This window comes from Coturnix japonica, chromosome 5 (assembly GCF_054131305.1).
Source record: "Coturnix japonica strain WE chromosome 5, WE-NBRP24, whole genome shotgun sequence".
In the NCBI taxonomy this organism is placed as follows: domain Eukaryota; kingdom Metazoa; phylum Chordata; class Aves; order Galliformes; family Phasianidae; genus Coturnix; species Coturnix japonica.
In genome coordinates this window covers 48,198,970-48,214,050 of record NC_140667.1, presented here as the reverse complement: position 1 = coordinate 48,214,050, position 15,081 = coordinate 48,198,970, and the positions used below count along the sequence as shown (strand labels likewise).

The 15,081-nt window shown below is 36.2% G+C and overlaps 1 protein-coding gene across 19 annotated transcripts in view; it reads right to left on the bottom strand.

Moving 5' to 3' along the window:
* Nucleotides 1-15,081, bottom strand: part of KLC1 (kinesin light chain 1) — a 36,303-nt gene that overhangs the window by 11,095 nt on the left and 10,127 nt on the right. For 10 of the 19 annotated variants that reach the window (XM_015865500.3, XM_085549545.1, XM_015865497.3 and 7 more), the window contains exons 2-13: nucleotides 13,482-13,743; nucleotides 11,859-12,089; nucleotides 9,962-10,040; nucleotides 7,823-8,048; nucleotides 7,230-7,317; nucleotides 6,525-6,626; nucleotides 5,692-5,865; nucleotides 5,454-5,553; nucleotides 4,773-4,822; nucleotides 4,614-4,681; nucleotides 3,340-3,448; nucleotides 2,765-2,926 (exon numbers count right to left, since the gene is read on the bottom strand). In XM_015865500.3, coding sequence (XP_015720986.1) covers nucleotides 2,765-2,926; nucleotides 3,340-3,448; nucleotides 4,614-4,681; nucleotides 4,773-4,822; nucleotides 5,454-5,553; nucleotides 5,692-5,865; nucleotides 6,525-6,626; nucleotides 7,230-7,317; nucleotides 7,823-8,048; nucleotides 9,962-10,040; nucleotides 11,859-12,089; nucleotides 13,482-13,742 — 1,650 coding nt within the window. In that variant the 5' untranslated portion in view covers nucleotide 13,743. The remainder of the gene's footprint in view (nucleotides 1-2,764; nucleotides 2,927-3,339; nucleotides 3,449-4,613; nucleotides 4,682-4,772; nucleotides 4,823-5,453; nucleotides 5,554-5,691; nucleotides 5,866-6,524; nucleotides 6,627-7,229; nucleotides 7,318-7,822; nucleotides 8,049-9,961; nucleotides 10,041-11,858; nucleotides 12,090-13,481; nucleotides 13,744-15,081) is intronic. The other 9 variants (XM_015865494.3, XM_085549546.1, XM_015865498.2 and 6 more) reach the window with 1 other exon arrangement.

Genomic DNA, 15,081 nt, shown 5'->3' with positions numbered 1-15,081 from the left:
CGCGTGTGGTTCATACTAAATTGCAAACCTTTGTCAGTGTTTTACACGTATACTTCTGTTTGGCAGGACTGAATAAACTTAAGTTGAAAATTCCAGTTAGAAGTATTGGATCAAAGGGAAAGGTAATTATTCCTATGTTCTTAAATTAGTGATTTTGTAGTAGTTGTAATGATCCAGACAACAAAGGCAGGACAAATTTGGTAGGTACAGGGGCTAACTTTTATTATTCTAACTCGCACATTCAGAATAAGCTTTTGGGTACTTCAAATCTGAAATAAAAGGATCTCGCTTTGAAGATAAACACTTTCTCTAAGTCTAAAAAACACTTTCAAATCAGGAGTTCAGGCTAAAAAAACCCACCTAAATCCATTGTAAGCAAAACCAACAAAAACCCACAGAGATGTCAATTTCTGTGGCAAAAGTTTTATTGCCAATTTTTGCTACTGTTGCTTTCAGCTTATATGTGGTAGCAAAATTTACTGCTTTCATTTCACACCTTGAAGTAGACTTGCGTTCTCAAAAGCCTGTCTTGAAGTTTATGGGTTAGAGTAATAAAAGATATTTCCTCCCACTGAAAACGTGACCTTAATCTCTGTCATACCATGAAGACTTTGAGCTGTCCTCCAACTGGCTGCAAAATCAGTTGACAAACATTGCAGTCACATGTACTCACTGATATCTTCTTAAAAGTCATGCAGAAGGGCATAACACGATTTGCTTCTTAAGAAAGTGACAGCAACAAAAGAAGATGCAAATACACTCAAGTAAGAATTCTTGAGGTAGAAAAGCAAACCTAAATTGATTCTAAGGGGAACTCCTGAGATTTCTACTTTCTAATCTTTTAAGACAAAGTAATGCACTGCATTTTTAAGTATCTTCTGTTCACTTGGACTTCATAAGCAACAAATAAACATGCACTGCACAACCTTAACAGTTCTCATCTGCCTGAAAAAAATATTATAAAATTATACCTTGTGAAACAGAATATTTTGTCTGGAGGAAACACATGAGGGTAAATAAAACTACGCCATATACGTACAGGGAAGAACAGCACTGAGATAGAAACACTAGCAGGGTAGAGGGAGAGAGAGTTGCCCACTTTATGTAAAACATGTAATATAAGATTTCTTAAAGGGAAGAAAACTGTAAATAAAAAAAAAGAAGATCACAATAAAGCAATGCCATTTCAACACACTAAAAATTGAGAAGTTTGCCTTGAGAGGTCAAAACTGAATTTTTTAGATACTGAGTTTCACTGAAATATTGACCTAGAAATACTGTCTGTTGTTTTACCGGAAGGCTCATTCAATCCAAAACCTGCATGCTTGTTTAATTAATGTCAATAGCAGAAAGAAGTTTCATCTGTTTAGAACTTATTGTCATGCAAAGTACAGCAGAAATTAAGGGAGGAGTACAGTACACAGTTCTAGCAATGAATGGGCACAATTAGAGTTAAAAAAAAGAAAAAAGAGTTATCCAACCTTACTTTGAGTTTATTAATGATGCAGTATTATTCACAATAGATGCTGATTGACTGTCTTGGCACTGAGAACACCAATGCCAAGAAAAAAAGAATGAGACAAGATCAAAAGATGGAAAGTACGTTCCCCTTAGAAACTAAACCCAAATGTTTCATCAAGGTTTCTTTGGACCTGCAACGTTTTTAATGTGTGGCTTTATACAAACAAACATGGATTGCTACTCTAAGAGAAATGAAACTTCAGAAGACTCAGTATTGCAAAGTAGGCTACTTCCCCTCTCACAAAGCAAAAGCACACAAGCACATTGCCTTTATAAATCAACAGTATTTTCAGCAGAACTAAAGCTGGGAGTTAGTTATCAATGCAATAGATATCCTATGGCTAACAGTGGGATAAAGCATGGGAAGGCTGGTGACAGAAGCAAACAAGTTCATAAATCTGATCTATCAACTGGAAGGTTGCACTGACTTGGAAAAAAAAAACAGTGGTAAAAACATGCATATGTGAACATACCATACACGTAGTTTTACTTTGTGACATTCTGTGTTGCACAGTGAGGCCAACACGTGGGAAACAAATAAGAACAAGCTCTGACTCCAATCAAATTTGAGCATTGGAATGTAATATTATTATTTTGGTTAAGAAATGTGAAATTGTCAGGCTTTTGTGATGGCACTGCATATTAAGGCAGATTGTGCAACAGCTTGTAAAGTTAGGCTGTTTCTTCTAACAAGTTGTATAAGGTGGAGATCGGTATTATTTTAATATTAGGCTACTCAATTTACTTTAAGGTCTCTAATACTTTATACATCTCCATAGCAAATGCTTTTTTATTCCAACAGATGCAGTACTTTTAAATAAACATATAAAATACAGGAAAATACAACATAAACAAGACAGAAGTAAAAGCAGAAGTTAATTGCCAGAACGTTCCTGCCAGCGAAAAGAAACCACTGAAAAGTAATTAAACACCAGACCACAACCAGGACACTCAATCAGCATTAAAACATCTCAATGTTAAATACAACTTCTCAGGATTCTTGAAGAAATTTCAGCATTCAAGACCACAATTGAACAAATACTTTAAAATTTCAAAACATTTTTTTACGTTATCTTATGAAAAAATGAGGTGTTACTCTTCATTTCTTAATCGATTCTGGATAATTACAGAACAAAGTCAATTAACCAAGAACCAATGGCAACTCAATTGGTGAATGGATAGCTGTATTTGTTATGGCAGTAATTTATCTAGGCTATTTTCTTAAACTGTGTACTGTACTTACCCCATTCCATTCTACGCTCATACTCACTTCCTCGCCTCCATCGGGACCACTCTCGTACTTTACCACATCAACATTGAGACTTTCTCGGCTTCGCCTTTTTTCTATGCTCTCAGGGTCGTTGAGCACTTCAGCAACTCTCTGTTTATGAACATTGTCAAGACCCTGAGAATAAAACAGAATAAGTTTAAGTGATATGCTGTAGTCGTCTAAAACTTACACAAAAACTGCATAAACAAAGAATCCAAACATGGTAACTCATCATCTTTTTGCTTTCAAAGGACAATCAAGATTAACTGTCCTTTACTGCAGGCATCAACACAGCGCAGAGTGCTGCATTATCCCTCAATCTCTAATATTCATCCCATCAGCTTGCAAATCTAACAGAAACAGCAACTGATAATTTGTAACAGCATTTTCAAAGTTAGGGTCAAGCAGTTGAAATTCAAGGAGGACGCCAGGCAAGAGACAGCAAACAGCGAAGTGTTTATACATTCTGAATAGAGGATAGGCACCAAAGTCGAAAATCTGCATGACCATAATGCAGAGGTAACACGAAGGAGAATTCTCATACTTGCCTGTTTACGAGATCTCATTGCTGCCTCTTCTAATGTTTCAGCAGCTTCAAATTTGCCTTGTCGTCTGTAAAGTGCCCCAAGGTTCTTTAAGGTAGTTGTTACTGTTGGACTAAAAAAAAAAAATATATATACACACACATTAGATTCTTCTCAATTCACAAACTAATAAAAAATAAATGAATACAGTATAATCTTTTTGTAATTACTGAGACTTGAAATACGCTATACCATACTGCACATATGAAAAAACTGTTATGCACCCTCAAACTGCATTAACATCTCATGGTATCATTAGTCAGCACCCTTGAACCTGAATGTTAGTAACAAGTCTCTGAATCTACCCATGAGAAAACTGGAATGTTTCTCAGATGCATCTCAAGAGGCAAAAATTCAGCTCAGTTCTAGTGTGTCCAACTGAGTAATTCTGAAGCATCCAGATAATGTGCTCACTCGGGCACACAGTGACTGTTAATGTAGCACACGTTCATCACAAAACAGAATCACAGTAGAGTTGGAATGGACCTCTGGAGATCACCCAGTCCAACTCTAAATTAACAATTCCTTCCATCAGCTTTTACATAATAACTACTTTCATTTTCTGTGCTAAACCTGAGCAATAGAGCAAAGGAAAAAACACACCATATGCTCCACTAGCAAATCTGACTCCCGAGACATTTTTGATTCACTGATGCAATGAGAATTAGCTCATAGTATTGTTTGAAGGTTTGCTCCAGTATCAGCAGAGAAAAAATTCCCCATGCCTTAGAATGAAATTAAAGCAAAGCACGCATGCAAAGCATGATGAAAGCTTACATTCCTGTTTCTCTTCGCACAAGATAAGATGCACATTCTCATTCACGCAAAATTAACATTCTTCAGGCTTTGGAAACTCAAATACTGCATGTGTAGCAGTTCTAACTTTGCTTTCTTATGCAAGACAGAAAATCAAGGCCCAGGTATTTGCACACTCTTTCACTCCTGACCTTCTCTACAGGCTCTGTTGGGGCAGGGAGAGCACGCAAGCAAATTGAAAGTATAAAAAGAAAGGTGACCTACACTAGATCCCATCAGCCTACACTAAAAGCAGCCTCAGGATTGCAAACTGCTACCATCTGCGCTCCTGAAAGCCAGCCTTAGGTCTGAGTATCTAATATTGTAGTTCTTGTTGCCATAAGCAAATTGCTCATTTGTTTTCATTTTAAAACATGCTCTAGTCTGACATTTCTGGATACTGTCTGTTGCCACATGGTCAGTCCAAGAAAGGAAATACTGACCTGTCGACTTTGCAAGCTTTGTACCAGCCACCATATTCTCCAAAAGATGTGCCATCTTTTTGCTTTCCCTAAAAACAAGAGTAACATTCAATAAAAAGAACTCATTTGTAACTAAAATAATAAAAGCTCCAAAAAAGATTTATGACACAGTGGCCTTACTTTGCACTCTTCCCTCTCTTCCGCATGCATCCAAATAGGCTTATTTTCATCTAATAGAACAGAAGAAAATATTTTACAGTAGTACAAAGCTACAAAATGTTCACTGCAATATTTCAGCCCTTCTGAAGTAAGGCTAAAAACCACAGAAAGAAGCACCAGATGAATGCAACATTTTTAAACTGTTTTACAATTCTGTCCTTTTTTCTGATCTGAACAGTTACTTCTGAGAAGCTTTGAAGTCAATACATACTGCCATCCATTTATCGGGTACCTCGTCATGTGCTAGCAAGCATGCATTTGTTTCTTTTACCATAATGATTATTTTGACATCTAATAAGTGGTGCATATGCTACCGTCACAGAATGCAATAAAAATTCTGTGATTTCCAGTTGATGAAATGGTGTACAATATCCTTAAACTTACAGCACAAATATCCTTAAATTTACACTACAAATTAAGAATATTTTTCAAAACTCTCATTTTGAATTAAATTTTACTTCTGTATCCATTAAACACCTTCTTATGCTGAATTTTACAGTAACTTAACACATCTGCTATCTCACTGTTCAAATCTGCTTCAAGCAGATTCTAACCAGGATAAGATCAACCTCTGACAGATTTTCTTTCCTAACTACTACAGAAATTAAACATACTTTAAAGTCTAAGGATTAAGTTTCTTACCATCTACAGAGCCAAATTCCCGTTCATGAGCACGAGTAAGAATCTCTTTGTACAAAGTTTCCGCTTGCTTAAATTTGCCCTGTTTTAGATAGCAGGATGCCTAGAAAGAAAACACCCCCAAAAAGACAACAGCACTTTTTAAATTTAATTTGAGAAATAATACATTCTGAGTGATGTACTGAATACATTCAATTCATGAGAAAATTTTACTTCTCTTAGATTTACTTATAAGCCTTACCAGGTTATTCTTTGTTTTTGCAACATTTGGATCATCTGGTCCCAGCTTAGTTTGGTAAATTTCCAGTGCTCTCTGATAGTAATATTCTACCTCCTCATATTTACCCTGGTTCTGGCATAGTAAAGCCAAGTTATTTAACTGTTTGGCAACATCAGGGTGATCTTTCCCCAGGACCTGAAACAGAAATATCTCACATTAAATCATTTTCCAGTGATCATATCATGGTTTAGAAATGAATCATGTAAAAAATAGCCCATTGGTATTGATTCCTCAGAAACTTCAACGTGAAGATGATAAAAGAGGACTTGGCAAGAGAAGGATATGATAATTACTCAACGATATTACAAATTCAGAAAGCTGTAGAGAAACCTGTAACAGGCATATTTTTAAATCATATAATTACGTTAAAAGCAGTGTATTATCCAGATAAGCCTGAAGATGCAGCCATTCCGTCACATGGACCATGATAAATATCCACATAGTCCTAGAATAATCAATTTAAAAGTTTTAATTAAGTTTCCTGTTTAATTCCAGGGCTTCTGTCAAATCAAAGATCCCTTAACAAACAAGAGGGGAATGAAGATAGAGAAGGTTTATTACAAAATACAGAATTTGGAATGCACCCACGGTGCTGCAACAGCTCTGTAGGAATTTAACATTGTTTTACATCTCACTGATGTTGCTAACTACTGTGATTGCCCTGGCAGATCTGTCCAATCAAAACATAGAACAAATACGAGGAAGTTTACTTCTGCCCCCCAGAAAAATCTATTCAAAGGTGTTCTGTTTGGGTTTTTTGTTGTTTTTATGGGGGTTTGTTTTTGCAATTTTACCTTTTCTCTGATTTCCAGAGCTCGCTTACACAAAGGTTCAGCTTCTTTGTACTTTCCTCGTTTACCATAAAGAACTGCAAGGTTGTTTAGAGTTGCTGCCACCTGCCAACAGAGAGAAGGATTCATTACATCAATTTGCTGATACAAATAACTATCAAATTAATGTCCCTGCAATGCAATGATGTTTTCAAATTTTCTTCTTGAATTTTGCAAATGAAGAGATTACCAAATGTTATTCACAAAGTTACCCCCAAAGTTATTTATACTGCCTTGCTTCCAAACAAGTGGCATGATGAGAGATACCCCACTGATTTTTAACACCGGGTACAGAAGTTTGATTCATGCTTCATTTAAAAGCAGCAGCAAAACAAATCAGAAGAGCACCTCCAATCTGAGTTCACTCAATCAATAGTGATTCGAGTAAGCAAATTAACATTTTTCTTGATAAATTCATTTCCCATAGAAGGTCCATGCAATCTTATCCAAAAATCAAGTAAGTCAAGTCATGTGTGGCAAAACAGCATTGAATAGAATGCTTATAATTAAAAGAAAATGAAGAACATTACAACATGGCCTCCTACCTGTGCTGTTTAGAGATAAGGCAGGTCTTAAAAACTTTCCTGTTGAGTTTAATATTAGAATGAGTTGAAAAAAAAAATTCATCAAATAACAAATCTAAAAACATAGCATTGCTTGTATACAAACCGCTGGATGATCTTTGCCCAAAGTCTTTTCACGGATAGCCAAGGCATCATTCAGGAGATTTGCTGCGTCTTTGTATTTGTTCTGGTCTCTGAATTTTAAAAAGTCATAATTAATACTGGGGATTCAGAATGGATGTCATAATAATGAATCTGGCTTCAGTATTGGACTAAAGATATTACTGTAACAGTGGGTCAATTGAGAATATGTTTAAGAACGGCAAAGCAAAAACATGAAGCACATAACTGTAGAGTAGCTCTACAGACTCAGGACCCGCAGGTATAGTTTTGACTGTGTTGTCCAGTTTACCTCTCTAGATTACCTGGGAGTGGATAACCAAGACAGGGTTCTTCAGCATACCAAATACGGACAATGCTAATTTAAAAAATGATTTGCTCTCATGACAAAGGCATAAGCAAAAATCCAGCAACTCACTTGAAATTTAGTATGGGTGGACATACATTTTGCTGGACCCTCTTGAGGGTTTTATAAAACAGAGAATGGAAAATAATAAGATAGCAAAAATGCTGGCCAAACATTACAGCCAAACGTCAACTATTTGTTTAACTGGCATTTATCTATGTCACTATACGAACCTGTACACCAAAGCAAGTATGTTCAACATAGTGGCAACATCAGGATGGTCGTGACCCGAAGTCTTCTCCAGATCTTCAAGAGCTTGTTTACAAAGAGGTACAGCAACCTCGTATCTACCTTGGGATGCATACTGAATAACAAGGTTATGAAGGGTCCTTAATCTTGCTGGAATTTCATAGCCACCTTGCTGGGCAGCAGCTGCTGCACTGCTATGCTGCTGTTGAACTGGAAGAAATCCACAGGATTTTAAGTTGTTTTAAAGGATTGATATAACTTGAATACATTTGACATTTTAAGCTCAATAACGCACAAAAGACTTGCTGAATTCTATTTCTCCAGTACAAAGCATTAGTATCAGAATGGACTTCACTTAATTCTTCACATTCTCTCCACGCTCATAAACAAAGGTACTGCATTAGCATTATATTACTGTTTTACTAGCTCAGGAGGTCTAGTTGATAAACAAATGGAGAAAATAGAAAACTATGTCATACTTCACCTCATTAAACCATTAACAGTTCTCAAGACTATAACACAATTTTACAATCAGAAATCTTAAAATTTGCCTATGGAAAGGAACACTTTGCAGACAAGCAACATACTGGCAGAATGTGTCAAATTATTTGTTCTTTTTCCATTATTATCTTTCTCTAAACATGCTTCTGTTTCACTCAACTGTCATATTATTTTATCATTCTTTGTGATACAAAGAAATGGCAAAGGTTGGTACAAAAAGGATGAGAGCACCTCAGCTTCCACAAGTAACAACTATAAGGGAAATGGCATCAAGTCAATACCTGTATCAGTGTTTTGATTTTACTTACTAATCCTTAGGTTAAACCATTTGTTTTCCAGTAGCGACTAGCTTTTGGTTGTTGCAACCCCCTCCCACTCCTCCAAACTATCCCTTTCCTCTTTGCCTGGGAGATTTAATCTCTTACACATTTGCACTAAGTTCTAAACACACAGAACAAGGGTTCCTGCCATGAGACTGACTTTATTCTCTCTATTAAAGGAAAGACTCTCACAGCAAGTAGAATCCTTTTCATGTCAGTGGAACCATACAGTTCCAAACTTACATCCACAATCATCCTGCCAAACCACCAAAGCATTTGAGTTTCATTTGTTTTGTTTTTTTTTCCTGGAGGTCAAGGAAATTACCAAAACTGCACTCTTCTGTATGAAGCAAAATAGTACAAATATAGATGGACTACACAGGTATACAGACAGATCTGTCACTCAACTTTCTTAATCTAAAGCTCTAGGTAAGGCCAGATAAGCTCAGGATGAAGTCTGTGATCAACACTAACCTTACATAATCCTGCAAATCTTCCCTCCATTGCTGTTCTCATATACTCCACGCCTGATAGCAAGGTAACCTTGCATGTGCTCAAAATGGAAATCCAAAACCTTTGTCGATAAGCAAGGTAGGCCCTTTCAATTTTTTTTTCCCTGTCATTTATCTACTAAGAATCCCTATACCACTAGCACACCACATATACACCATCAATATATTGTATAATATCAGGCTTACATCGGTAAGAAAAACAAACTATTTCAATAAGTAAGGCTAATCTATCAATAGCTCCTTTCAATCTATAAAGCAAACTTTGTACCTATTCATTGGTCCCTCTGACAGTATCTCTAGAATGAGTAATGAACTAAGGAAAACAATTTTAGCAAAGGGCAAAAGACTGAATGAGAAAGACTTCATGCCCCAAAATGTTAAATCAGATCATTTAAAAGGTCATTAACAGAATTGCCGTCTGGGCAGACGACCAAAGAGCTTCAATGTTTCAGAGAATTTGCCCCCGTCACCTTGAACAATTTCCTCCATTCTGAAGCCCACAAAAAAAATACAGACTGCAGGACCAGTTTTATACTGACTTAGTTCCAGTGTTTTGGTAGTTCCACAAATTTTACAACTGCTAGTAAGCTCTTTAAAAATCTAGGCCCCAGTTCTACACGCAACAATTAAAACAGGAAAACCAGTTGTGATATTACTCTAGTAGGACAAGAGGCATTCACCACTTCACTCTGCCCCAGAAAACCGTACATATGGATTCACTTTTCTGATAAGCATCCTTAGCCTCTGCATTACAGAGATGAAGTAAAGCTCCAATTAGAAATGTACTTACTTCCCTGTCCTTGGTCATCTTCATCATTGGGAAATAAGTCATCCAAAGGCTCTTTGGTGGAATCTGTATCTTTATCCTCCTATAATAAAAAAACAAGCCCAAACAAATTGTTACGAAATTAAATCTGAAGAATAAAGTCAATTTAATCCACAGCTCTGAAGGAACACTCCACATCCACAACTTTGGAATTGCCAAGAATAATGCTTCTTGAAGAAATTTAATGTAGGTCTCACGTTCAAGTGTACTTACATCCTCTGTCCTAAAACAATATGGGACACCTTCAGGAGATCCAGGAATAGAAATCAGGTCTCCTAGATTTCAATCTCAAATTAAGCTCCTAAGAACATACTTGCTACTTTTACCAAAACATTATGCCTACAGAAGAGTACCCATGGAAAAGCTCTACTGAATACACCCTTGTCCGTTGTACTCAGAAGTTATACGCGCAGTTGTAGACAAGTAAGTGAAAAGAATGAGACTGATCTCAAGAAAGAGAATAAATTTGGACTAGCAACCAGAAATAGATTATGCTCCCAGCCTGATTCACATACACGAAGCCTACAGTGTATATATAACTATATTTGAAGTTCTTGGAAATTTTAACCTCGGTAAGAAAACCCAGCTGTGCATTCCTTTTTTCTGGCCCTCCATCTAACACTTTCTTCCTGCAGAAGAAGAGGTAACTGCTGCTGCTGGCACTCAGACTCAACAGTTGCAAAACAGGTGCTCTGCAAAAACTTGCAGGTTGATGAGACTATAAACTTCCTGAGATACATTTTTAGATGTGCTGATTCCAAGTTTACTTGGAGTATATACAATTGACAAAAGGATAACAACGGAGACTGTCCACGTGGTTAGTGAAACCATAACGGTGTTTTTGTTTACTTTGTTACTATATGCCAATCAGATTTCAAGTCGTGTGTTATTTAGGCCGTCTACAGACTACTGTTCAACTTATAGAGCACAGAAGTCAGAGTATTCCCTCCTCCTGTCCCTTTTTTTCCTCCTCAAGGAAAGTTTATTAAATGGACTTCACTGGCAGTATTCAACTACAAATACCAACACATGAAACAGAACTGAAAAATTCTGAATTCTTCTGATCAACTCTCACTATATTAAAAAGGATTTAGTCAAGCAAGAATGAAATACGCGTTTTCACCCATCATGCTGCTAATTGGTTATAACTGTAAGATATGACTGAGTAGGTCTGAACACACAAAACAAGATCTTTTCCTACAGTACTGTCCAGGAGAAGAAATAAAAAGATGATATGAAGAGTAAATTAGTTAGAGATCTTTTCAAGTGGTTAAGTTACTTCTGTAAATTAAAATCGTACCCGTTTGCTCTCTGAATCTAAGAACATCTAACAAAATAGGTTAGGTAATGATGACTGAAAATGGACATATGATCACAGCGTACAGCAGAAGGTCGAGAAAGGGGATCCTATACTCGTGCAAATTTGCAAAAGATAGAAGCTTGTTGAGACTACAAAGAGCTTGCATTAGATATAAATGAAGTATTTTTCCTGTAGTCTGAGTAATTCAAGTGCTCTTTGTTCTTAGAATCCATAATAGTTTGCACTGCTTGCTTATTTTTAACTGCTGAGTGTATTGAAGGAAATTTTTGGTCTCAAATTCAGCTTATAATTTTTAAGCTACTATGACACTACTTTACATATTTTTCATCTTTTTTTTTTTAATTTAAGTACCTACAGGCAGTGAAACATTTGCTCTTACTCTAAGAATCTAAATGATGTGACACTAGTATAAAGCAATCACTTTAATGAAATGTTTATGTTAGCAACAAACAAAACTCTTCCATCTGTCATTTTTTGCTAACTAGGCAGATTACACCACAAGCATAAACATAAGCTAATTTTTGCCATACAGCTACTTACTGATGGTGAAATATCATCATCATATTTTTTTAACTGATTCATGAATTCTAGATGCTTCTTTTCTTCCTCCAGTTGAGCCACGGATTGCTCACTTTTCTGTAGTTTCTGTTGTGTATTGGCCAGTTCATCCCGTAGCCACTGATTTTCCTGGCACAGTCGGCGAACCTGAGCACGCAGTTTTTGCTTCTCTGATTCCACTGCATTTAAGTGATTTGACAAGGCCATCATTACCTAAAAGGCAGTAAGCATCACATGACATACCTCCTCCAGAATGCAGTCCTGTATTCAGCACTAAAGTGTTTTACTACTTAAAACCTGCATCATTCGTGAGATCTGGACAACAGAATAACGATAATACTTCAGCAACTATTATACTACTCAGATCTAAAGGTGCACACAATTATACAGGCATCCGAGTGTGTAGGTAACCTACATGTTTGAACCATTTTTGTCCTGTAACACAATAGAGCGGCCATAAAAACAATCTACTTGGATTTTTCTTCTGCAAAGCAATGTCAAGTGAAAAATGAGTGTTAAGTGAAAGCCAAATGCTATATGCAGAATGCTCTGCTTTCACTGTATATGTTAATATATCACCAGTGCAAGTAAAAAGCACACCTTCAAAGAATGGTTCAGTGGTGATAATAAAAAGCTTATTTTAGATGAGTTTGATGCTCCTAAGTTTCATGTTTCTTTAAAGCAATGATATTTCAATGTGTTTTTGAACTAAGCATTTAACATGAAATAACTGCTGTTCTTAACTGAAATTTCAGGTATCTAAATCAAACATTAATTCTTAGGAACTACTTTTTCCTTTTAAAGGAAGATAAAACATGAGGAATAATTTCCTAACACCAGTCCAAATCTCCAGACTTCAGCATCTCGCTGCTTGTGTGTTGAAAATTAACACGCATCTTCTCATTCACCTTCTGCAGATGATACCTTCCTTCACTACAATAGCTTATGGAAGTTAGCACAGAGACCCTTCTTCAGGGCATAAATGAAGTCAAATTCTATACTAAATTTGTAACCTTCAAAATGCATTAAAATTCAATTTTGATTTGTTAAGTTTTTAAATAAACATTGGAGACTCTTAAACCCCAAGAGCACTGTAAGCTTGTATAATGAATCTCAGAATTAAAGGAATAAGAACACAAATGTAAGATCACAGCAGAGCTGAAAGGTCAGTTTCCTAAACCCATTTGTGCATGACCTCCACACGCTGTATTTCAGAGTTAAAATGCTGATGCTTGGTTCTTGTTTGAGCAGCTCATTACCTGATTAATGCCATGGAAAACTAATAGAAAATAGCAGCCACCTCACCGAAGCAAAGAGGAGCTTAGTTACGGGCTTCAGGGCTTTGAGACAGAATGTATAATTAGTTCTGTAACACAGTAAGACAGCCTCCATTAATTACAGCAGTCTGCTTCCTTAGCATAAAATAATAACTTCCATGACTCAGCATACTGCTAATATTCAGTAAGGCAAATGTACATCCATCAAAACTGATTACGTTTACTTTGAATTTCCAGTCTGAAGTCAAACAATGACCTCTTACTATTTTTTTAATACAGTAAAAATTTAGTCAAAATCCAAAATGCTTTATTTCTACTTGAGTTTTACCTGTGCTTCACTAAGGCCGAGTTCCAGCATCTCCAGTGACTTTCGAATCATGTTTGATTTCTCTTCAACCAGATTAGTTTCATCATCTTTCTTCAAACATTTCAGTGTTTCAAGTAAGCTCTGTAAAATCGAGTTGTGTTCATTCTTCAGTGCCTCTAGTCCATTAATCACTTGCTTAGTTTTGGCAATGATTTCATCTTGAGTGAGCTTCTCCAACTTCTCTTCCTTTAGATACACCATTGTGGACATGTTTTCATACATTCTGAAGAGGAAGAATACAATAGTTAACCAAAGGGAAAAAATAAAACAAGAGATTCTCTAAAGGATTCTGGTTTGTGCAGAAGCAAATAGAGGAGCTGGTGTATGAAAGAATACATTATAATCTGATAGATGCCACTATTTGTTTATTTATTACAAATATCCACAGAACAACACTTGAAAAAACAGTATCTAACCCTCTAAAAAGAGGTCAGTTATGGAAAAAAATGAAGTCTTAGCTTTTCTAGTCCTTGGAAAAGGACAATCTGTGTTTTGAAGTTAATAACTGCCCCCTAAGTCATTGTTGCAACACATTCATATAGAATCACATGCAGACGATTGTCTATGGATCTAAACGACTGTTTTGATGAAGCTGCAACAGCTGCTAAATGCTGGAAATATGGTTTGTACAGCACAAACTTTGTGAGAAACATTTCACTGTGCTGTTTTACCAGTAGCTCGCATACTACATTAAGGCTACAAGACTTCTGGATGTTCATAAATGCCTCTACCAAATGCCAGGTATAGAAAGCCCTGTATTTTTATCATTGCACATCCTGTTAATGAAGTACCAACCAAATACAACAGCACCAAACTACAAAGAGAAGATGGAAATCAATTCAACCTATTTCAACATCACCAGGAAAATGTCCTATAATGAAAACAGAATGTAGAAAGATAGGAATATCTTCAAGCATACTGGGAAGTACACAAAGGAACAAGTATCCACACATCGTGACAACAGCTGGAAGATGAGCTTACTTTAAGGTATTACATAAAAAGAACGATGCTCATTCTCTTTATATACACTCAAATCACCTTCTCTGTTATGACTTCCTGCAAAGTGATTTGCAGAATCATACTCATTCCTCACAAAAGAGCCACAGAGTAATTTGTTTTGTTATCAACTGTTGTCTGAAAACACAGATAGTCTAGAAAGCAGTCAATTCAGTTTTACTACAATTTAGCTCCACGTGAACTTCATACTCACAAAGAGATGCAATCTGGAGCACACGTATCTGTATAAAACACCAAATTTAGCATTGGCCTAAGGAATCAACTCACTGAATCTTGATGAGAAGAACATGAATTACACATTTCCCATTTATAACCAGAGAAATATTACCTGAACAGCATAAATACCCTTTTTTAAAATGCATTCTCTCAAAAATCATGTATAAATGAATTATCATGTAAGCAGAATCTGTAAATACATACTTAACAAGCACGCTCATATAAGAAACTGTTACGGGTAACACTAACTGCAGCACACGGTTCAACCCTAATTATCTCATTATTTCATGCCTTCAATTAACAATTCCCATCCTGAATACAAGAACAG